This window comes from Carassius gibelio, chromosome B23 (assembly GCF_023724105.1).
Source record: "Carassius gibelio isolate Cgi1373 ecotype wild population from Czech Republic chromosome B23, carGib1.2-hapl.c, whole genome shotgun sequence".
NCBI classification, from domain to species: Eukaryota; Metazoa; Chordata; class Actinopteri; order Cypriniformes; family Cyprinidae; genus Carassius; species Carassius gibelio.
In genome coordinates, this window is record NC_068418.1 from 7,605,307 (window position 1) to 7,630,404 (window position 25,098).

Below are 25,098 nucleotides of genomic sequence, written 5' to 3' on the forward strand. Positions count from 1 at the left end.
TGTAACCTTAACAGACCGATGTGTGTGTGTGTGTGTGTGTGTGTGTTTTAAGAGCCCATCTTTACGATTATGACGTACAAAAAAAGCATCAAAATACTTGATCTGTGAAGAAGAATAGTGGGCAAAACTCAAATCTGAATAAACACTAAAGAAGTGTGTGCAAACTTACACAGAAAAAAGAAAAGAAAAGAGACAGGCAGCAAACCTCAATATTCACCTCGAAGACTGTTTCCACAAAAACTGACCAGAGAGAGCTTAAAGCCAAGCTCAATGAAGGAGCTGCACATGCTAAAAATTTAATCAGATACACCAGTGCTAAAATGTGAAAAAAGAAAAACCTGGACAGATGATCTTCAACATCTCAACAAATCACTTGACTTGAATATTATCAAACCACTGTGGACAGTTTTGAAGAAATGAGTGAGAAGCAGTTTTTTTTTTTTTTTTTTTTTTTTTTTTTTTTTTATTCTTTTTGCATTTTATTGTATGCAATTCAACAAAATGAAAATGTGCATCAGATGTCTGCCGTGTTGAAAATGTTTACTACTAGTAAAGATTGCCTTACACATTTCTAATGGTTTGCATGCCAGTGTGTTTTCAGCCAATCAGCTGCAGAGTTGTGTCCCCGCCTCCCGGACTGAGGCCATCTTCCTGAGCTCTGCTGTGCGTTGGGGTGTCATACAGATACACCGTGTCAGATTCAACGCCAGTGACGCTGCTGCTGTTACAGAGGTAAGTGACTTCATGCTGTCATTATTATGCGGTTAAAATGTGTATATATTTTTTAAGTTTCGCTTATCTGGATGTTTGTCGCGGGGTGTTGTGGGCGGTTGCGCGCGCTTGGTTGGAGACTGTGTCCTCTGAACTGATTGTAAACTGTCATGCGCACAGCTTTATTGAACGTGTCTTTTGCAAATGCTATTTATTTGGTGCACACAGGGATAGATCTTTCATTGACGGTTGTTGTGTATGGTAGGATACATATTTTTCTGCAGATTAATGTCAGGCTCAGTTTAGCATCTACAGGACTGAAGAACTATGCAGAAACTACTGGATTGCATATCTGACAGCGCATTTTTTCCCCCTCCAAACTACGTCGTTTAAGTAATTATATACAAATTAGTTTTTGGCTTGGACCAATCCATTGCATTGAATACAGTTTATGCTACTTTCCATCCTGTCCTTGCTTTAAATGTCAGTTGAAATCAAGTAAAAAAAAATGTTCTTATGCATTTTTCTTATTGTTAATATGAAGGTTGATCAATAAATATTTCATCAACAGTTGTAAATGAAGCAGTCAGAGAAAAAAGTGGCCGTTTCTGTCGATTTGCACTGAAGCATGGATTATGAGAGGAGGTAGGTCAAGAGTCCATCAGCCTGCAGTGTTACGTCTTTAAAATGAATTTGCATTTAACCACTGGATGGATTTGTTCATAAATGTTTTGACCTTGTTACATAACTTCATGCTGTTAAACCTGAATGGGTAAATTACTAATAATCAACATTAACTCTTTTAAATGTATTAAAGATTCTAGGTGTGTAACTTCATGCAGAAAAGTATTTAAAGGGGTCATGACATGGATTAAAAAAAAAAAAAAACAGACACTGTTATGATTGGCTAACTTAATTGCATAGAAAATAGTATCAATGTCCCCCTGCATTGGCCCGTGAGTGTTTTGACAACATGGGGAAAAAAACAAAGCATTATAAAATAATTTATTGTGATGCAGTGTTCTCGGCTAGTATGCTTCATCTTTCAAAAACTCATGCTTAAAAAAAAACAAAAAAAACAAAAAAAAAAACTTTTTGATGCTTTTAGAGTAATCAGGTGTCAGCCATTAAAGGCACAATATGTAAATTTTCACTGCTAGAGGACATATTCAAAACAAACAAAGAAGTTTAATGTACTGAATCATGGGAGTTGTCATCTTTATCCCCACGGTAGATGCAATCTGACAGGACTCATGCAGAAATCATGTTCTAATAATCAGAGAGAACAGGTAAACAAAGGAATTAATGTATACAAAAGGTATTATAACACTTGCTTTTATATTATTAGTAATAGAAAGGCAAACATTATAATACTTTCTCGTTTGCTGTCAGCATTAAGCAAATACGCATTTATATCATTTAAACAAATCATTGAATGACTAATGAACATTGAAGTTAACAAATCTTTCAAACTCAATCCAGCTGTGAGATCTTGTGAAGTGTGTATCCAACATGATCACGTGTTCTTTCGCGTGTTCTCTGCGTGTGAATGGAATGCTTAAAACTTTAGACTCGTGATTTCAAATTATGCTACTGTTGGTTACAGTGTTTAATTCCTTCTTATTATATTTTTATTAAATATTTATTTATTTGTGAAAAATACTTTGTCATCTACTTTCCCAAATAAGTATGTTTATTTTACTTTTTTTATCCATTGTCATGATTTCAAATTTCTTAAATATTAATTAAAATAAAAATATATCAGCTTTTTATCGGCTATAGGCCCCCTGCTTTCCAAGATATCAGCATCGATTGTCAAAAAAAAAAAAATTTTGGAGCTGGATAAAATTAAATGTTTAAATAAGGGGGACATTTTAAGCTATGAAAATTGCAGGATGGTTAAATGGTGTAAAGACCTCTTATATGCCAAAAGATCAAAACAAATTAGATTTCTCGTGTCATGACCCCTTTAAGTTCCTGCAGCTGATCACATTTTTGTACCCTGTCAACATCAACTTTTTGAAGTTTACCTAAACAGTCCTTCTGTAATAAATGGATTTACAAATATAAGGAAGCACAAGTATTCCATGTTATCTTTTAGTTAATAAGATGCCATAAAGTTGCATCTATAATAACCAAGTATAACCAATATAGAATGCCACTTTGCACTGCAGGATGCTGCTGTGACTGCTTAGTTTAAACACATTTTGTCTACCACATTTGACAGTACATTTTGCATATGCATGGTTCTTGACTGGAGCAAGATTGATGATTGTACTCACCCTCAGATAATTCAAGATGTTGAGAGTTTGTTTCTTCATGGGATCAGATATAGAGTAATTTATCATTACATCACTTGTAGGGCTGTGCAAAAAATCGAATGTGATTTTCATGCACATCTCATCAGTAAAGACGCTCCTGTAATTAGAAGTATATCCCCAGCACGTGCGTTCAGATCAGGGTTGCCAGGTTTTCACAACAAATCCTGCTCAGTTGCTTCTCAAAACAAGTCAAAAACTAGCCCAATCGCGCTTCCAGAAGGTTCCCTGATAAAAAATTTGCTTCCCGGGGTTAAAATATACTTTTTTTTTAGCATGGTAGCATTGGTAAAATTCACATTTTAGGGGCTAAATATTACGTTATTTGTATTGGGGTCGCTTTGACCTGTGGACATCAAAAACAACCACAGACCTGGCAACACCGGTTGGCATTTACTACACCGAGCCGTAATTCACTGACAATCTACACAAAATCGATCTTAAAATCAGTGGCGATTCTTTGTCGATTTTGAAAATGATTTTGTGTTAGTTGTCGGTAGACTACGGCTCTGTGTAGTAACTGCCGCTCCACCTGAATCAGTGTTGCCAAGTCTGCGGTTGTTTTTCATGTCCGCGGTTTGAAGCAACCCCAATACCAACAAAGTGATATTTAGCCCCTAAAATGCGAATTTTACCAAGGCAAGCCTGCTAAAAAACGTATATTTTAATCCCGGGAAGCAATTTTTATCGAGAAACCTCCCGGAAGCGCGATTGGGCTAGTTTTTGACCAGTTTTAAGAAGCAATTGGGCAGGATTTGTTGTGAAAACCTGGCAACCCTGATCTGAACGCACGTGCTGGGGATATACTTCTAATTACAGGAGCGTCTTTACTGATGAGAGGTGCATGAAAATCGCATTCGATTTTTTGCACAGCCCTAATCACTTGTTCACCAGAGGACCCTCTGCAGTGGATGGATGCCATCAGAATAAGAGTCTAAACAGCCGATAAAAACATCCCAATAATCCACATCACTCCAGTCTATCAGTAAATTTCTTGTGAAGTAAATACCTGTCTGTTTGTACTTAATAGACTAAATCAAGACATTTTAAATGTTATACCTTTGGCTTCTGTCCAAAAAATCTATAATAACACTCCATCCAGTGAGAAAGTCCATCCTGTCTTATCCTCTCATATCAGCAAGTGGGCAAGTGATGTAATGCTGATGTGATGTAATTTCTCCAAATCTGTACCATTGAAGAAACATAGTCATCTTACATCTTGGATAGTCTGACGATGATTAAATTTTCAGTGAATTGAGTGAACAATATTTTAAGCTACAGATTGCCTAAATCTTTCTCTTCTATGGTGTCATAGGGGTGGTCGTGGTGACCGCATGGGTCGCTATGGGAAAGAGTCCGATGATCACGACTACAGGGACATGGACTATCGTGGCTATGGGCAAGAAAATAGACTGAATAGCAACTTAACAAATGTAAGACAGCACGAGCCTGATAGTAGTTTTGAAGGTTTGAGAGATTTCGCCTCGGGTAATTTCTCAAATAATCGACCAATATTCAGACAAAAGGAAAACCATGGATCCAAAAACAGCCAACTTGGAAAAGGTCTCCTCCAAAGTCCTCCAAATGAGAATATCCACTCGAGACTCCAGCAAGATGATAAGGATTATGAGTTTGACCCAGAGACTGATGCACACAGGAGAGATATGCAGATATTTATATCAGGACAGAAGGTCTATCAGGATGAACAAACCCCAGATGAGGGTGAAGAAAATGAGGACAGCACCTGGGGCAGAGTTAGAGGGAGGCACAACTCTCAAGGCAAATACAGTGCGGAAGTGAGAACTGAGGAAGACAAACATATCAGACATTCTGCACACAAACAAGTTAGTACATTTATCTCCAGAACTGTTTTTGTTTTTTATGAATCATAAATCAGGAGCTTACAATCATGAAACCTTAAAGGGATAGTTCACCCAAAAATGAAAATTATGCCATTATTTACTCACCCACAAGCCACACTTGGTGTATTGACTTCCTTCTTTCAGATTCATTTAATTGGAGTTGTATTAAAATAAAACGACTTTAATGGCAGTCAGCGGGTGTTATAGTGCATCAGTCCAAAAGAAAATAAATGAAATGAAGCACATCCGTCCATAATAAAAAGTGTCTCACACGGCTTTGGGGGGGTGAACAAAGGGCTCCTGTAGCGAATCGATGAGTTTTTGCAAGAAAACTATAATGAAATAATCACTTTAATTTAGCTTGTGCCAACAGTTGTACACAGAAACAGCTCCAGGCTGATGACATACTTTGTTTACAGGAACAAAGTTTCCTTCAATAGCAAAGTTTCCTTACTTTAGGAAAACCTGTTCCTCTTGGCTTATATCAAAATTAGAGTTGTTGTGTATATGTAACATAATAAGGTATGTAAGACATTATGTTCACATTAGGCAAGTGGCCGCGTTATAGGCGGGAAAATTATGCAGTGAAGTCTTTATCCAGTCATAAAAACAGAATTCACAGTTTAATGCGGAATGTCACGGAATTTGTCATTTTGAATTTATTAATCAAAAGTAGGTCATTACACATAATCAAATTATGATATGGACTAGTATCTGTAAATATAAAGCCGAAAAAGTCGATTTAAACTGTTTAAGTCTGATAATGAAGGATGCAGACGCTGGTTTCATTTACTACACACAAACACTGAAGCACGCATGACGCTCTCGGTGATTTCAGCATCTACCATCTCACTAAATGAGTACGCTAACACATGAGCAAAATCTCTAGAACTGCTCTTCATGAGCATTTGACCGTTTGATTTGAGTAAAACTAGCATCATATTAAATACACAGAACCATGAATACCTTTACAATTTAAATTGACGACAATGTGCCTTTTACTATTTTCAGTAGAATGTACATAGCCTGCTGTATTACTACTACTATTACTACTAAAATGAAACAAACATTATTTTTAAGGAATAATCACACAACATTTCTTCCATGTTTTAATTTTAATAGTAAATCCCCTTTGTTTGCCAAAAAAATTAAGTAAATTTTCGATAATTAAAAGATAAATGATTAAATGAATGTTGTATCCCCTATTTGATAACCAGAAAAAAATTAAATGCAGAACTCAGAATTTCTGTTTATTATTTATTTTAATTTAAACTATTTATAATTTTGTGCAATTACTTGCCTGTCAGTTGAGTTTGTGGCATAACCATTTGCACTGTTTTATGTGGTTTATACCTGCTTAAAATGTATTAAAACACTTTAAATTCATAAAGTAAAATTTGATTTCAAAATGCACCTAAATTTTTTGAATCTTGTGTTTTTCAGTTGAATAAAATACTATTTTTCTCTATATATTTTATTACTGAGGATTTATTTTAAAAAGTTAAAAAATCTTGCCATGTCTCATTCTCATGAACCCTGTCTAGTGTCTCGTCTCGTCTCGTCTCATGGGTTAAGTGTCTCGTCACACACCTAATTGGAATCCTCCAACATTCTTCTTTACAGATCCTCGATTTGTACTTCTAATTAGTGACCCTTGTTCTGTTTTGATCTCTCCCCTGCACTACCGCGTTTGTCATTTCTGAGCAGTGCATGCGCAACGTCGATGTCCTACGTCTTTTATGTTTTATTATGGATTGATGCCTTTTTTCACTCCTTTTGTACTGATTAACTGTAGAACCCGCTGACTCCCATTTAAACAGCTTGGAAGATCAAAGACAATTTTTTTATATAACTACGATTGGATTCGTCTGAAAGAAGAAAGTCATATCTACGATGCCTTGGGGTTGAGTAATTTGTAGGCTAATTCTTTTTTTTGGGGGGGCGGGGGGGTGGTGAACTAAGACCTTTAATTTATTTTACTTGACTTCTATTTACTGTATAAACATTTTATCATATCTAACCATTCATTATAACTTGAGAAGTAATATATATCCATAGGATGACTGTCTTCCTGATTTAGGGGTTTCCTGGCCAATCCCAACTAGCTAGGAACAAAATGGGAGATGGAAGCTTTCATCATGCTCTGGAAATAAGCCAGGAGGAGCCAGAACCCTGTGACCAGGACTACAGGTCTGATACAGAACAGGTCCAAAAACCCAGCAACATTGTCATGCTGAGAATGCTCCCACCAAATGCAACTGTTAACGAGGTTTGTCTCACTTTTATTTCTTGATATGAATACAGTAACCATATCAGTAAGCATCTGTGTCATACCGTTACAACAGAAAACAAAACAAAAGTAGAACTGCATTTACTTTGCAATAGAAATCTGTGTGACAGTTGGTGTTCGTTTGCACCATAGACTTACATTGTACATTATCAATAGTTTTTAAAAACTGTGGAATAGGTTGACTTCTGGTGCAATACATATCATGCTGCAAATTACAGATTTTAAAGAAAGAGTTCTGTAAAAAATTAAAATGTTCAATTGCTAAAAATGTAGTCCGCCTCAGGCAATGTTGATGTTGATTAGTTTGTTTCTTCATTGGAACAGTTTTGTAAAAATGTAACATTACTAAATTTGCTTTTGCTATGGATCTTCTGCAGTGAATGGGTGCCGTCAGAAAGAGAGTCCAAACAGCTTCATCATGTTAGAAACAAATACATCAAGACATTTTCACATTAGCATACTCATTTTGCCCAAACATTATATTTGAGTTCCTGCTGTGAGGTTTGGTCTAGTTAAGTGCTGGTGTTTGATGTTTAGATTCGGGCTCGACTGCAGGAGCAAGGGATCCAGCCCAGAGAGGTTCGCCTCATGAGGAACAAGTCTTCAGGTAAGAAAGCAGTACTAAGGGGGCTTCTTTGTACCCCAGACTCACCTCCAAATCTCTCTTCCTCTGCCTTTCATAACAAGCCTGAACTCACTCTTGCGTCTGCCTAGCTCAGTGTGTTTTTTCAGTACAGCCTCTCTCTTCTTTCTCACTTTCCTCCTGGTGTAGTTGAGTTGAGTGAAGATGCTGTTCAGTATTGGTGCTTTGAAACCTGCTGGTGATTGTTTCTTTAAATCCCTGCACATATTTATGTTTAAGTCATCACTGATTATTTCCTGTTCTCTATTATGTGTTACTGTTTTCTTACCATAACCTTTGTGAGACTATTCTTAACCGGACAACATTCACATAAACACTCCTGATACATCCACAAGCATGGGAATAACAGAAACATGTACACTGGCACACAAACACAACTACTAGCTTGTTTCACCTGTCCTGCCAGCCTTATCCCTCATCTCACTTTGATTGCTCTTGTCCTGATGTCTGGGGAAGATCTTTACATTGTGTAAGTATTTTGCAATAGCTGTGTTGAGAAGACAAGTTTGGCTGACCATTATGTGAGCGATTTCTAGCTTTTTTGATGGGATTTGATATTTTGTGTCCTCAGTTAAAAGGTTGGACAAAATAATGTAAAAACCACTTTAAAGGTTTTTAGTTTCTTTCAGATCATTTAATTGCACAGCTACAAAGCTGAGTCAGTGTAGGTTAAATAGTTTTAATAGTAAGAGATGCTTTGAGGATTCATCTTTGGTCTGTGGTCTAATGGATTAACATTTGAAGAATCCAAAGAATGCCAATTAAATCAGTGTTTTAGGAAACTCTTAACTATTGTTCCTAATCTATAAAGGAAAAGCTAAATCATGGAAATCATTACGTCTGATGACTGTAATACAAAATTTATTAGGGCCGTCAATCAATTAAAAATCTGAAACTAAATTTTATGTCGCCAATTAATCACACTTCAATTTGGGCTACTAAATTACCCCCAAAAGATCATTTAAAGTCATTATAGTGTTCAATAAGAAAAGACCTGTATAGTGTATATATAACAGTAGAGCCATAAGTAATACCATTACTGAATAGTAATAGTGGTAACCTGTAGTGTACAGACTGTTGTGATATCAGACATGTTTAAACCTATAAACAAAGTGAGATTACAAGTATTGTAAGTTAGACATGTATGCAAATTTTGTGGATAAGGCAGTGTCGAAATGTTTTAAAAACAACAATCCAAAAAGTTGCTTAAGTATCAGTATAATGTCAGATGATTTTATAGATAGATAGATAGATAGATAGATAGAGATATATGCTGTTCTTTTGCACTTTCTATTCATCAAAAAATCCTGGCAAAATGTACCATGATTTCCACAACATTGATTATAATAAATGTTTCTTGAGCAGCAAATCAACATATTAGAATGATTTCTGAAGGATCGTGTGACACTGAAGACTGAAATGATGCTGAAAATGATGCTGAAAAGGAATGATGCTGAAAATACAGCTTTGAATTTTAATATTTTTAAATGTTTAAATTATTTTAAATTGTAATATTTTAATTAATGAAAGACTTCTTTCACGCGACCAAACTTTTGAACGGTAATGTATATTAGGGATTTCTAAAAAAAAAAAAAAAAAAAAAAAAATATATATATATATATATATATATATATATATATATATATATATATATATATATATATATATATATATAATTTTTAATATTCGTCAAATTTAAAATTAAATTCAAAAATACATTCAAATTAATTTTAGGTGTGCGTTAAGAAAACAACCTTACCAGTGCCGCACGAAATGCAATGACAATGTAAGTGTCATTGCATTTTAATATTTTTGTTAGCCTTTTGCAGTTGAAGCCACTTGATTCTGCATGATTACAAAAAAATTATGCAGTATTGATTACAAATATTGCAGGAAAAGAAAACATCAATGTGGAGAAGATCTTGTTAACGTCAAAGCTCAAACCAAGCCGTTTACACAGAACGCACATTTCGCGCATTTTCTAAAGGGTCTTATATCACTGCTGCTCTCTCGTCTCGCACAAGGCATTATTTTAAACATTATGCACTTTTTTCACAGATTATGCTCGATGCACCCTTTTGTGGCATCAGGAGAATTTTCGAATTTTTATTATATTTAAACACAAATTTGAATTTAGTTTTTCAGCCATTTTGACAGCCCTAGTTTGTATGGTTCTCAGATGTTAGATTCAGACATCTAATAGTTTTATCTTACCCACATTTTCTAATAATTGTCTTGTGCAATTAATGTTAAATTGGCTGGTGTAAATAGTAGAAGGACAAAAACGTCCATCAGTTATAGAAGTTTAAAGGCAGCAGTGTGATGATTGGTTAGACTACAGCTATATCTCTTTCTACCATCTCTCTGTCTCTTTTATTTCTCCCTCTCTCTCGATATGAAAACACTAACCCCTCACTGCGTTGTTGTTGTTCTGTCATTGTGGCCCGGCGATGGCTGTGTCTCCAGGTCAGAGCAGAGGATTCGCCTTCGTCGAGTTTAATCACTTGCAGGAGGCCAGCCGCTGGATGGAGACCAACCAGGTCACTTCACACTGCACACACGCATACACACTACAAGTCCACACGTGTATGGATATAATATACCCTTTACGCCTGGATTCCTTATGATTTCACAGATTTCGCCATCTCTTAAGAATGAGGTCTGTCTGTTGTCTGTCTAACAGAAGTATTGGACACCGCTACTAGTTTGGTATTTTCTGGAAATGCCCAAGTTCAGTATAAATTCAGCAGCGTTCCCCTGAAAGCTCAGTGTGTGTGTGCTATTATCTCCCTTTTTCAGTCATCTGCCGCAGTGTCTCTTGGCAGCCGTAAGATCCTAGTGTGAGACCTGTCCTATATTTTGTGTCTCTAGTTGAATCCTAATGGCTTTGAAACGTGTTCTAAAATGAGTTCCAAGACAGCACGAGAATTTCTCTTCTATTAAATGATGAAATTATTACCAGTGAGTCAATAGATTAGCTGACCTGTATACTGAATATTAGTTTACATGATAGCTAGGAATAAGTTATTAATAATGTGATACAATGGCAGACATATGTTTGTAACGGTTTTCTTTTTTATTAAAAATATCAAAAAGTAACAGATAAACATTAGAACAAAAACATATGGGGAGGATATGATAACAATTAAAATGTATTTAAATTAATATACATTCATTTTACCATCATAAAAGTAAAAATGTATGATAAAAATATAAATATAGATATAAATAAATATATATAAATATATATAATTTTTTTATAATATTGGATGTTTTTAAAGATTTTTATTAGAGGAGATCCTTTAAAGTGATGAGTAAAGCAAAAGCAAATCAAAAGTGAATATTTTACAATTAGGTTTAATGTAGGGCTGAACAATTAATCAAATTTATAATCGAGATTACAATTATAGATGCCTCAGTTATGTTAAGTTACAGAAACTGTTAAACGCACCAACTTAAATAATAAAATACACTTACAGGTTGTGGTCCATAAACAACGCCTTCTCCAGACAAAGAGGGAACTCCATCTTTCAGGAATAATATTTGTGCGAATCCGGCATTAAACTGATTGAGATTGAGGAAGTTGTCCTCAGCAAAATGTGCTGCACATAGTTTTTGCAGCTTATCTTGACTAAGAACTGGCCAATTGGGCAGGAAGAGTTTGTTTGACAGATACAATTTGTGCTAATGATGCCACAATAATAGACATCTGGAATATAATCTGATCTAAATAATTTTTTGTTCCCCATACGATTGCACAGAAAACTCTGGAGAAGGCTGAAGAAAACTAGACTTTTGACCAGAAGTCTTCACAGAAGTAACAAGTACTAGTTACTTCACATATAAAAACCATTAGAAATTAAGATGGATGTCTAATGTTCTTGCTGCTAATGGAGAGAGGAAATGATAACTGAATTTTCATTTTTGGATGAACTATTCTTTTAAGTAAAGTAGGGGACGAATACTTAAACCTAAACCTCAATTTGTTTCATGTTGTGCACACTGATTTCTGGTATTTCTGGTATAGCAGCCAGATTTTGAATGGACTGTTTTAGCCAGTGCTTGCCTTGTTTGCGTGTAACATGATGAAGATGGTTTGTGAATGGACTGTGGTTGGTCTGTAGTCTGAATGGGATTTGAAATGACAGACTTTACTAGCCCAGATACTGTTTCTAAAAATGCTGAGAAAATATTGTTTTTGTATTGGTTGAGAATAATGGGGTGCTACACAGCAAATAGTTGAACACGGAACAATATCTAGGCATAATGTTTTATCTACACAAGTACAGGGTAATGTAGTTTGTCTTTATACCAGGCCTATGAAGTGCTCAAAATCAGGTAATTGGTCAGTTGTTGGTTTTCTACAAGTCTTCAGTTATGTTAAGGATGTTTTATTAAAAGGATACTTCCTCCAGAATGACAATATGCTGTTAATGTATTCACCCTCAGGCCATCCAAGATGCAAGTGACTTTTTTCTTCATTAGAAAAGGAAATAAGATGTTTAGCTGAAACCATGGTCCCTTTGTGATTAAGTCAACGGGTAATGTCATTTAAAGAGTCAAGAAAACATTTACAGGCAACACAAAATGAATACCCATGTGTCTCCTGCTAATATATTGAGGTCTTATGAAGTGAATCAATCAGTCTGTGCAAGAAACTGAATTATTTACTACACTATTATCAGTAATCCAGATGGTCCGGAGTGATTTTTTTCACAAACAAATCATTCTTCTGAACTGTATCTTTTTGGATTTACATCTTAGAAGACCTGAGGGTGATTAAAGACAGTTATTTATTTACATTTTTGGGTTGTTTATCTCTCTAATGCTAGTATGAAGTACAGCTTGAAGGAAGAAAGTTTATTTAGGGAAGACTTATTTTTGTCCCGGTTCTTTATTTTACATGTTTTTTCATCGATGTATGAGTTTGCTTTTGTGAAACTTCTGTCTTGATGTTTTATTTGTGGCTTAATGTGGGTTTCAGGGTGGGCAAGAGTGAGCGGGACCTGTTTTTGTTCCCCTGAATGGGGGAGGTTGAGGTTCTGGCCGGAGAGGGTGTCTGCACACACTCTCTCACACACGTCTTTCTGAATCCTCTCAAGCTGATGGTGATCTCTGTCTTCCTCTCTCTCTTTTATCCAGTCTTCTCCTCCCCTCTTGTGTGAGATGAGGTCTCAAGTGTGCCAACTCCACCCTGAAAATGAAATTTACCCTCTTTTTTTGCCCCCTCTCTTCCTGTGTCTCACTTTCAGAGAGTGCTCTCTATATTGGGACAGCGAGTCTCTATGCACTACAGTGACCCAAAGCCTCGTGCTAATGAAGACTGGCTCTGCAATAAGGTCACTTTATTTCAGTTTAATTAGGTGTTGAATAAGTATGCCTTTACCATTTACCATCATGTTTTTCCAAACCCATATGGAGATATTTTTATTGAAGCATGAGAGATATTTGTCCCTTGGCTTTCAAAAAGTTCATAAAGACTTTTAATACAATTAATCCATATGATTTAGCGGTTCAATCCAAGACTTCTGAAGAGACACTTTCAGATAGCATTATATTATTGATCGCCATTAGATTTAGGCTTTTATTTAGATCTAAACGATCAATACATATACATAGAGCACAGATGTTTACTATATTTATATATTTAAATATTACAATTAAATAAATTATGTCACAATAATGGATCAAGTGGAAAAACATACAAGTAATAGTGCGTTTTTTGTATATTTGTTAACATTTATGTCAGAAACAAAGGGATTCAAAATACTTGGATTAAACTGCTCGATTCACATGGAATGGATTTACAATGTATTTATAAACTTTTTGTTATGGATTTGGAATGACATAAGGGGAAAATAAATTATGGCAGATATTTAGTTTGTTTTGTCCTTTAATTAAACAAAACGTTCTTGTGTTTTCCCAAACATCTGTTTCGATTCACAGTGTGGAGTGCAGAACTTCAAACGAAGAGAAAAGTGTTTCAAATGCAGAGTTCCAAAATCAGGTGTGAATTCAAATTAATGCATGGTAAAAACATGGATATAAATGTAAATCCTTGTGCATATTGCCCTTTGTTTTCAGAGGCTGAGTTGAAATTGCCTCTGGTGCCAAATAGTTTACCTCTGGGGCAGTTAAAGGACTCCGCTCAGGGTTTACTGCCCCTTCCAGCCATATACCAGACAGCAGCTCCACTAATCAACTTAAGTTCCTCGTCCTCGGCTGCAGAGGTGGCCAATGACAGTAAGTTATACACACATTTATAGGGATGGTTCACCCAAAAATGTAAATTCGCTGCTAATTTACTCATCCTCAGGCCATCCAATATGTATATTACTTTTTTCTACAGTAAAACAGTAAATAAGCTTTTTTTTTCATAAAAGTCAATGGCTACCATCACTTAGAGAGGCAAAAAAGCATATCACGTCACACAAAATTATTACCCATGGCTCCTAATCATATATTGAGGTCTTATCGAATGAAACAATCAGTCTGTGCAAGAAATTTAATGTTATTTACAACATTATTCTTGTAATCCAGAGCCTAGCTAGTTGAACCAGATCACTAAATCAGACTGAACCATCTGAAACAGTTCATCTTGAGCAGCACAGATCTACAAGTTACTCAATCAAACCTCTTTTTCTGACGTGCCTGACAGTCACTTTGACTCTAAAAGAGCTGAAGTACTGGCGTATCGGTTCCTGTGATGCTGATTTTTGCTGACTCATTCAGCGCTCCAGTTACTCCAACAGTCAGGAAACCGTTTGATCGTTTGACTCAGACCGAAGACCAATGAGCCGGATGTGTCAACTGTACAGATGAAAGTTTTGATGGTTTTTCATGGTTTATGTAAAAAGGTGAGCTAATGTAGACATGTTTATTCACTTTATATGCTTTAGACGAGTAGAACACCTGCTTTTTAAATGATTATTGGGTGCTTTGGGCATTCGTGACGTCATTGTGTGATTACATAAATGAATCAATGATTTGAACTAGTTGATTAAAATAAACGGTCCAAGAGAACCAGTTCATGGAAAAGAGTCTGATTTCCACATTGCCCGAGACTGCACAGATCATTTTGCTTCATAAGACCTCAAAATATCATCAGGAGCCATAGGTATTCATTTTGCGTTTGACTCTTAAAGTGACGGTAGCCATTGACTTGCATTTTATGAATCACCAGATGAAATTCTGAAGAAAAAATAAGAATTGTTTGGGGGTGAGTAAATGAACAGCAAATTTTCGGGTGAACTATGCCTTTAACACTTTCATCTGTGTAAGACACTGTATTCACATCTATCCTCTTCAGCTTTGATTTTGAGGAATCTGGGACCGCATACAACACTGGAGGCTATTTTGTCTGCTCTGGCCCCGTTTGCTACTCTCTCACCTTCAAATGTACGGCTCATCAAAGACAAACAGACGCAGCTCAACCGAGGGTTTGCTTTTCTGCAGCTCACTACTATTGTGGTAAGACAACGACAGTACTTCTGGCTACAAACCATATTAGTGTTAAACTATCAGGAGCAGGTATTATATTGTGTGTTTTAGGAGGCTTCTCAGCTGCTTCAGATCCTCCAGTCCCTGCAGCCTCCTCTCTCTATCGATGGAAAGCTCATTTCTGTGGAGTTTGCCAAGGGCTCCAAACGGTACGAGTTCATGCTGCTCTGATACTGATCCTGCAGCGTTACGCTGACGTCATAGCTGTGTAATAGGAAAATGCAGTGAGAAAGCATAGGAAAGTACACCTCATTACTGTAATAATGTATGGGGTAGAGTTTAATGAGTTCACTCTCTGTCTCTCAGTGATGTTTTTCTGACGGATGGGAATCGGGTGAGTGTGGGGTCAGTAGCGAGTACAGCTATAGCTGCAGCTCAGTGGGCCGTCACTCAGGTACACACAACACAGGCAAACTAGGCTTGATTAACTACATATATACTAAAAATGAACTTTAGTTGAATGGTTTAAAATGAAAGTGCACACAGTGGCAGCAGACTAAATCAATGTTAGTTTATTCTGCTTATGGCATACTTACCACAGGTACATTTGTCTAGCTGAAGATGTTTTTGGGCTGTGACTGTTACCAGTTAAAAATGCACGAAACAGAAATGGGGAAAAATTATGTGATATGTAACTGTTATATTCAAACTTGTTTCGATTTCATCTTAACCAATCAGAATCAAGAAAGTTTAGATAAACTGATTGTGTTTGTTGAATATTTCCATAATACTGCACTAGGCATTTCAAGTAGTGATGCACTGATTTTTTTTTTAAAGAAAACACTGATACTAAAATGTAAGTTACAATTTGCCAAAATCTGAAAGTGAAAATAAAATAGTAGTTTAACCATGTTGTGTGCATAAAGTAGACAGACACATTCAAAATGTGCCATTGCAGAAGCACAAATTAAAGAGATAGTCCACCCAAAAATGAACGACATGACATACATTTAATTTTTGGGTAAACTATTGTTTTAAAAGTCACAATTTTTGTCAATGATTTTGATGTGAAACCAAAAAAATAGAAAATTTCCCCTGTGAATTTTGGTGCATCACTATTTTCAGTGTTTTCATAATGGAAAATTACATATTCGTCAAAAAGTCTTTCGTTTATTAGTAAATAAAATAAATCAGTGTTGAGATGGTGACCACTGGTTGTTGTTCCAGACGAGCCAGCTCTCGGCAGCCGCTCAGAGCGGTGATGTCAGTGTGCACCAGCAGGGGGCGGCAGCAGCTGTGTTTGGGCAGGAGCCAGTGCAGGTCTTCAGTGCAGAGGCGCAAGCCTTTAAAGGGCCAGTGCCTGCGCTACTGACCAGCCACACAACATTAGGTGTTACTGATGGAGGAACAGCCTGTATAGGTATAACCACAGCTCATGTACATCTGCTGTAAGCACACGAGTCTTGTTTTGCAGTAAGTGTGAATCTCTATCTGTTCACAGGAGAAAGAGGTCCTACCGCCATATTGAAGCTTGCAGCATCCCAGACTACAACCTCCACACAAGCCCATCAGGTAGTTTTCTGTTATTCCTCTCCATTCAGAAGTTGATTTACTTCGTTACAATTAAGTTTCAAGCTTTTGCTTTTCTGAAGCATTAATTGTCATTCTTTATACTGTGTGTGTGTGTGTGTTTTAAAGGCCCCGGTGGAAATCATTGGGAAACCTCAGCCTGCTACCCCAAACCAGCCTGCCACACCTGGGACCGCTCTGGAGTGCCAGCAGTACCGTAAGTACACCACCCACCTGCTCAAACCTGTATGACCGTCGTTCATCTTCAGAACACAAATCAAGATATTCCTGATGAAATCCCAGAGCTTTCTGCCCCTCCATAGACAGCAACACAACTGACACGTTCAAGGCCCAGAAAGGCAGTAAGGACATCGTTAAAATAGTCCATGTGACATCAATGGATCAACCGTAACTTTATGAAACTACAAGAATAATTTTGTGTGCAAAGAAACAAATAATCATTATTTGATTTGTGTTGCAAATAGGGTTGGGAATCGAAAATAGATTCCAGTTCCAGAATCGGATACTTAAGGTCAGAAAGGCTGGTCATGCACTTGCTCAAATGTTGTTTTCGGATCATTTTGAACCAAAAATTTTTTACTGACTACAGCTTTAAAGATCACAAACATGATTCAAACAACGTTCTATTCCTAAATGACAGTGATTCATCTTTATTTGATGTTTGATACAGCGTTGTGGTTCGTTCTTGCAATGTACGATTGCAGCAGTGAACATTAATCTGTGTTTGCGCTGCCGCTGACCTAAAGAGAACAGCTGTCATGTATATGAATGAAACGGCTTCAGTCTTTCCAACCACACAATATTAACATTTCTGTGTTACAAACATTCAAATAATCACAGAAGTACTGGGATTAAAGTTTGTAGTTTGGATATAAACTCTGATGTGTACGGTAGCATTCACAGAGTAAATCACATTTTGAAAGTAATTTGAAGCCAGCTGATTTGTTTTCTCATGGTATTCAGCTGCAACTAAATGTTTTGCAAAAAGAGACTGAATAAATATGTTTGAGATATATTTTTTTTTTATCACATTGGTATCAAACTGGCAATCGTAAAAAAATCAGAAGCGATAAGCAGAATCAGAATTGATAATATTCAAACTAATCCTAGTTCACTGAGATCATCAAGCACAATGTGTTAGTCTGTATTTGCGATGAAGATCAGATGACATTTCATGACTGGTTAATGCAGAAAAGCAACCGATCCATTGGATTTAGAGTTGTTATTAATCTAACCTGATGAATTCGGTTGCATATTCAGTTTCATATGAATGAGGTGCATCAGCTGTATTTCCTCTTTCCTGCAGCTGATCCTGACGTATCCACGTACCAGTACGATGAGAGCTCTGGCTATTACTACGACCCTCTTACAGGCCTCTACTATGACCCAAATTCACAGGTAATAAAGCCCTCTGTGCAGCCTTACACGTTAGCCTGAACTCAGAACTCAGAAAGAGACACCCTATAGGGCACTATAATTTTCGCAATGTAGAAAATGTGGATGGAATCCCAAAGTCCGGTCATAAAAACTGAATTTATTGCATAACTTGGAATGCCTCAACACACTGAAATAAAAAATTATAAAAAGATTCTCCAGTAAGGGGGAAGAGGGGGCAGCACATATTATTAACCGTGAGCAGACGGAGTGTCAATCGGAGAATACGGCGAACAACTTTACAAAAAAAGAAGCCCAAAGTCACGTATAATACACAGACTTGGCAACTCTTCACAGCCGAGCAGGAATTAAATTCATTGGCATCAGCGTTACATTTGCAGGCCGTTCTAGCAGAGTTCGTGATTGGTTGACAGCACATTTCAAATATTACATGGAATGGTAAAATAATGTTATTAACCGGTTAATGGCCATTTCAAATTTTTGGTTCTGTTTGAAACTATAAAATTTGATTTATTTTCTGGTTCTTGTTCTGTTCCTGTCAAAATTGTATTTGCTTCCTTGAACCGGTTCAGAGCCCTGAGTACTACTACTAATACAATTATTATTAAAACATTATTTTTAAAGGAATATTAACTACAATTGTTTGCAAAATAATGTAAATACACAACATAGTATTTCGGGGGGCAAAATTTAGTATCTTCCACAAAAATCTATTAATTAGAGATGCGTTTGATTATTAGTATTTAATGAAACTGTTGAAATGGAATCCAGATAATTTATGGAAAAAATAATTTTGGTAAAAATAAAACCAAAAAAAAAAAAAAAAACTTTCATAGGGCCTTAAAAATGTATTTTTTGGTAAACGTATTGCAGTTTAATATTGCAAGTCTCATGATTTTAATTAATTATACATGCTTTTTGATGAATTAAATTAAATGTAATCATTAAAATAGAACCTAGAAAGAAAAAAAACAGAATCTTGAAAAATTCAAATTAAAAAAAAAAATAATCAGTTTGGGGGGAAATCAGATGTATTTCATAGGGAGCAGGAGCAGGACACTTCTAGTTTTGAGGAATCAGCTTCTTATACAAGCACATTGATACTGAAAGTGTTGCTGTTTGTTTGTGTGGTGTTCTTCTAGTACTACTATAATCCCCATACGCAGCAGTACATGTACTGGGATGGGGAAAGACACACGTATGTTCCTGCCCCGTCACAGACGTCCGATGACCTCACAGGAGCGACCTCTGACCCTACAGGTGCTCCCAACAGCAGCAGGGACAAGAAGGACAAGCCCAAGAGTAAGACGGCACAGCAGGTACACCCTCAGACAGAAACCCTCACTGCGTGTCAATCATCTCTGCTCGTTCAGCTTTATTGTGAGGTTTTGAAGGGATGTGATGTAAACTGAGCATCTCTGTTGTGTTTCTACTTCTCTTCAGATCGCCAAAGACATGGAGCGCTGGGCCAAAACTCTGAACAGGCAGAAGGAGAATGGGCGAGCACTGAGCACTACCTCTCGACTGATGGCCCAGGGGCGAGCTGATGACCGACGGGAATCTGCCAGCGCTGATGCAGGCTACGCTGTCCTGGAGATGAAGGTTTTTACACGTCTGATTAATGCAAAGGCTCTTAAAATGCCTCCTTTTTCATTTGTATAACTGATAGTGGTTGATCCGAATACTGCTGACCTCATTTTATTTGTCACATTGTTCTGTTGCATTTATCTATGCTGGTACATCTACTGGCTGTTCACTTGTCTCTTTAATAATGTTTGAATTGTCTTAGGCTAAGAATTGTTCCTGCGGAATCAAAGTATTTTTGTTACATTGAATATATTTGATTTGTTTTTGTAATTTCATTGCTAATCCTAAGAACAATCTGATGCGTGTCTCAATAACTAATATGTGAGGTTTGTGACCCGCTGGACCAGTAATAACTGATGGTGTTTTCCCCGTCCACAGGGGGCCCTTCTGGAGAGACCTCAGGTGCTGATGGAACAGACCAAACATCCCGAAGAAAGAGAAGTTCGTTCTGCTTTGGTTTTTCACTTTTCTTTGGTTTTGCTTTATTTTCATTATAATACGGTGTTTGATTTTGTTTCATATTTTTGTTGTTTTGATATGCTTCATTATTGTTTTTGTTTCGTGTTGTTCATTATTTTCAGTTTTTAACCTACAGAGCAAACATCCAGAAGAGAGAGAAGTGTGATTTTAGTTTTTTATTGTTACCTTATGTTATGATGTTTGATTTTCATTCGTGTTGGGTCATCCGATGCCATCGTTGATGGCTGATAGATATCAGGATGTTGAGCTGGTATTGTGATTTCTCCTGCAATCCACTATCAGTGGTGCTCAGGATCTGCAAATCAATCGCCATCGTCCTCGGTCATCTCTGCTTACTCTTACTCTCTTCATGTGTTAATCGAAATCGTATTTACTGTAATGTAACAGGCAACCGTTAGCAATCGTTGTAGTTTTCTGTGCCTTTCTGAATATAGATACATGCGCACGCCCCTAGCCCTGTACTTTGGAATATTTCTCATCTTTAGTTACGTTATATTTTTTATTTAAGTATTTTTGTTTTGTTAAAGTATTGCTTTGTTTTGTTGTTGTTGTTGCTTAATGCATGGATAAAAATCAATGAAAAATCTCAATCTAAAATAAATTAAAAAAAAAAAAAAGGTTTTCAGACTCAAATTTAGCTTTAATATCATTGGCTTTGTTTTTTTTAGATATTTGAATATAAAAAATATTTTTATAAATATTATATATTTTTATATATTTTTTGGTTTGGTTTGATTACCTATTGTTATGATTTTTGGTTTTCATTTAATTTAATTATGGATTTTGTTTTATCTTAATTTACATTCTGGTTTTATTTGTTGAATTAACTTCGTAAGTTTTGTTACATTAATGGCCTTGTGTTTTTATATTACGTATTTAACATAATATACAAAGCAGTAAATATGAACAGCAGCAATAATAGCAAACTAAAAAAGAATCAACAAAACAAAGACCAAAGTGTTTAACACAAACAAAGCTGAGACATGGCTTTGTTTTACTTGTATTACTTTTTTTTTTTTTTTTTTTCATGTGTTTGTGTTTGTCTTGTTTCCATTTTGTGCATTTCACCATGCGACTCACCACTTGCATCTTCTATGTTGTACTCTGTCCTTTTCTGTTATTGGCACTGCAGTGTACTAAAAATAAATGTTTCTGTCTTTGGGTCTCATCTCTCGGCAGAGTCCTCCTCAGGGTCTGGTGGCAGGATACAGTGGAGAGACAGACAGCGAGGAGGAGGCCGGAGAGAGAGAGGAGAGACTGACAGACTGGTCCAAGCTGGCCTGTCTGCTGTGCAGGAGACAGTTCCCCAGTAAAGAGGCTCTGATCAGACATCAGCAGCTCTCTGAGCTACACCGGGTGAGTCCTGCACGGCACACGATGCCTTGAGATCTGCCAACATCAGCCATGTCACTTCTGACTGCTCTTATACACCTTCTGTAAAGCTGTAAAACTAAGAAAATTAGAATTTTAATGGTACAATTCTTTTAATTTTAAGTTGTTAAATTAAGCCTGAAAAAAAAAAATTATATATATATTATTTATTTATTTATTTAAAACGGAGGAATACAAATTTTAAAAGCACGTTACAATGTTACAAAAACATAACTAACATGAAAAGTGCAATATATGAAAATTTAGGTAATTTATATTGATGATAATAGTATTTAAAAATAACATTGACAATATGTAGACCAACTTCATTAGCTTTGCACACAGCAGAGGGATTCCTTAGCCCAAATGCAAAATAACATCTGCGCTAAATTGTTCAAATGTCTGATTTTAAATGTTTGTCTCATTTTGGTTCTATTTCTGGAGGTATAAATCATAATTGGGGCTGCAATAACTAAACATAGTACTCTGAATGTCAAAAAGATAGAATAAAACAGTATGTTTGTATTGTTGATATTTGTTCATCAATGTTCAGCAAAACCTGGAGCAGAGGAGAGCCAGACAGACTCAGTCAGACACACAAGAGCGATCAGAAACTGAGGTACATACTGCGCTCACTTCTTCTGATATCGAACTACCATGAAAAAAAAACTACTTCCACTTTAACTGCTATTTCTGTCTCTGTAATTCATTGCTTTGACACTCTTGAAGTATTGACCTCTGGGTGGTGCTCTTCACTTTAGCTGAAATACAGGGACCGGGCAGCAGAAAGAAGAGAGAAGGGGGCCATCCCACAAGCACCAGATGCAAAAAAGAGGAAATTCAGCCCTGTGTGAGTTAAACAAGTGCAGTTTACTGTCTGTCAAACACACAGCTGTCACAGACTGATATTTGAGGGTGTGGATAATGTCTTATTTTTGCTCTTGTTCGTGCTCAGCAGTGGCGTGGGATCTCAGATGTTTCCTGGAAGGATGGAAAAAGGTTTTTTCGCTCGAAACCTGCCAGTGGAATAACACTGGTCTTTGGGTTTCCTTCAGTGCTAAACGAAATGCCTTGTGCAGTTTTTAATCATATGCTGCAGAACACGTGCACAGTGCAGCTAAGAGACCATCGGCAGGATTTGTCACAAAGATGGCAATGATGAATATCAAATATATATTATTTGATGGGATTCAGGTTAATAATTAAAAAAAAATAAAAAAAAACTCAGGACCCTGAGAAATACAAAAAAGCTCCTAATGATTGCACACTGCTAATGTAAATACAGTCCAACTATGTGACATTTGTGAATTTTAGCCAATTGCTGGCTTCCCAGGAAGCCATTTGTGAATATTTATTGATGGCATGAATTTGTGAAACATTTTGCCTTTCTGGGAAGCTGTGAAAATGATGTCAGGGTGGAAAACTGGGACCATTCGGAAACAATTTCATGTAGTTTCTTCATCTTAATACATCTTTTTTTGTCCCTTTTAAGTGTGATTTGAATGGGCCCTGAGGAGAAGCTTTGCTATGCATTTGCATGTCTTGTATGACATGACAGTCTATGCAGAACTGACAGACCGCAGCCGTCTGTGTTAACTTGCACAGTAGACTAGACTTTAGTGATTATCTTGATGAAAAGACACAGCAGATGATTAGTGTTTACTTATATGAATTTGTATTAACCTGATTTGCAGTGTATTTGTGTCATATTTTATGATTTAGACTACCGTAAAACTTCAAATAATAGCCCGGGCTTCTATTTACCCAAACCGCCGAACTGCACCGGCTTGTATTTGAGACCGGCGTCTATAAGAGACAGGCCTTTAATTTAGTGTTGAGATGTTCAAGCATGACAGCAGGAGGTTACCACATTATACTACGTTTTATTTATAATTCATTTTAATGTGTTTAACAAATCATTTAATGTAAGAAATGTCTTTGGCTATTGGCAGCATAAAAAAAATATATAAAAAACGAAACGATGTGACAGCAATGGGCAGAACAATAGAAGTTACCGCTAAAATCCATTGAGCATATGAACTTGTTGCCCGAAACATATCAACAAGAAAGAATGATGGCTACCCTGTAAAACAACTGCAATCATGTGATAGAAAATTACTCTATTCATCACTATCATCATCCCCGCGATCCTCAATTACAAGTTCATTGGCGAATTCCTCCTCCACATCGCTCTCTCCTCCACTTCTCCCTCTCCAGCCTCCGCTAACTCTGCCTTGCTTGCACTAACAGCTCTCGCACAGTTGCGCACGGCTCTCCCTCTTTGAAACAATGGTGATCCTCACTTCCATCAGAAGCTACTGTCAGGCCACATACCTAAGGATAACATCCTTAAGTCAATGAAATATATTATCTCCTCTTTCTCCCTCGCGCGCACACACACGCGCGCGCAAGCATACCTTAAAGGAATTTTTCAGCCGCTCCGTATCCAGCTTTTCCCACGCTTGAAACAGACCAGGCCTCTATTTGAGACCGGCCTTTATTTACCCAAACCTCTCGTCACACCAGGCGTTTAAAAGAGACAGGCGTCTATTTGGGACTCGGCTATTATTTGAAGTTTTACGGTATATAAGATGTAAAAGACTATGGTGTAAAACATTGCATGTGTATTTAAGGTGGACAGAGTGAATTTGTGAGAGTATGTCCTTATGAGCACTAAGTGCCATTATGTTTGATTTATTTTTGTTTTTATAATTTTTGGTTGTTGTTGTTTAATGCATAGATAAAAATCACGTAAACGATTTTCAGATTCTAATTTAGCTTGATGTCATCAGAAAAAATCTTTGTTTAAAAAATGGTTCCTAATGAAAATGATTAGCGACTCCCTTTATTGTTTTAAATGGACATAGAACACACTTTATGAATATTGAGAATGTGACATTTTGATTTTCAGAGGATTTTTTACATTTATGTCTAAATGAAGTAATAAAATCTCACCAAACCTGTCAAGAACGTCTCTGGGTTTTATTTCTCAAAATCAAAATAAGAAAATCTGGTTTACTGACACTCAATTTTAATTAATTTAATTAAAGAAAATTGAGCTTATGAGCGGATAAGATTGTTCATATTGTATCGTTACATTATTTTCATTCTAGTTAAGCATTTTATGTAGAAAACAAATGTGAAAAATAATGTTAAAGACAGTAAATTATTAGCCCCCCTGTGAAATTTAAAGGGATAGTTCACCCAAAAATGTAAATGTGATGTTTATCTGCTTACCCCCAAAGTATCCAAGATGTAGGAGACTTTGTTTCTTCAGTACAACACACACTGAGATATTTAACTCGAACCATTGCAGTCTGTCACAATATACTCTAATTTAAGGTCTCCATTTGCATATATATAGATATATATAAAAAAAAGAGACTCTTGAGTTAATTATATTACCAGTTG

At 36.4% G+C, this 25,098-nt stretch overlaps 1 protein-coding gene across 2 annotated transcripts; it reads left to right on the plus strand.

Annotated features, from left to right (window-relative positions):
• The first annotated feature begins 593 nt into the window (after nucleotides 1-593).
• LOC128011442 (RNA-binding protein 10-like) lies at nucleotides 594-24,657 on the plus strand. 2 transcript variants are annotated; one of them, XM_052593808.1, is made up of 23 exons: nucleotides 594-732; nucleotides 1,283-1,356; nucleotides 4,345-4,873; nucleotides 6,972-7,160; nucleotides 7,719-7,788; nucleotides 10,291-10,364; nucleotides 13,077-13,163; nucleotides 13,771-13,831; nucleotides 13,909-14,067; nucleotides 15,134-15,294; nucleotides 15,376-15,473; nucleotides 15,631-15,718; nucleotides 16,492-16,684; nucleotides 16,766-16,836; nucleotides 16,963-17,050; nucleotides 18,161-18,252; nucleotides 19,392-19,568; nucleotides 19,693-19,851; nucleotides 20,215-20,277; nucleotides 21,496-21,672; nucleotides 22,241-22,306; nucleotides 22,449-22,537; nucleotides 22,643-24,657. In XM_052593808.1, the coding sequence occupies exons 2-23, from the start codon at nucleotides 1,340-1,342 to the stop codon at nucleotides 22,716-22,718; spliced, it is 2,784 nt and encodes a 927-aa protein (XP_052449768.1). In that variant the 5' UTR covers nucleotides 594-732; nucleotides 1,283-1,339; the 3' UTR covers nucleotides 22,719-24,657. The 2 variants fall into 2 exon arrangements, with proteins under 2 accessions (XP_052449768.1, XP_052449769.1); XM_052593809.1 differs by having other exon boundaries at nucleotides 22,646-24,657.
• The last annotated feature ends 441 nt before the right edge of the window (nucleotides 24,658-25,098 follow it).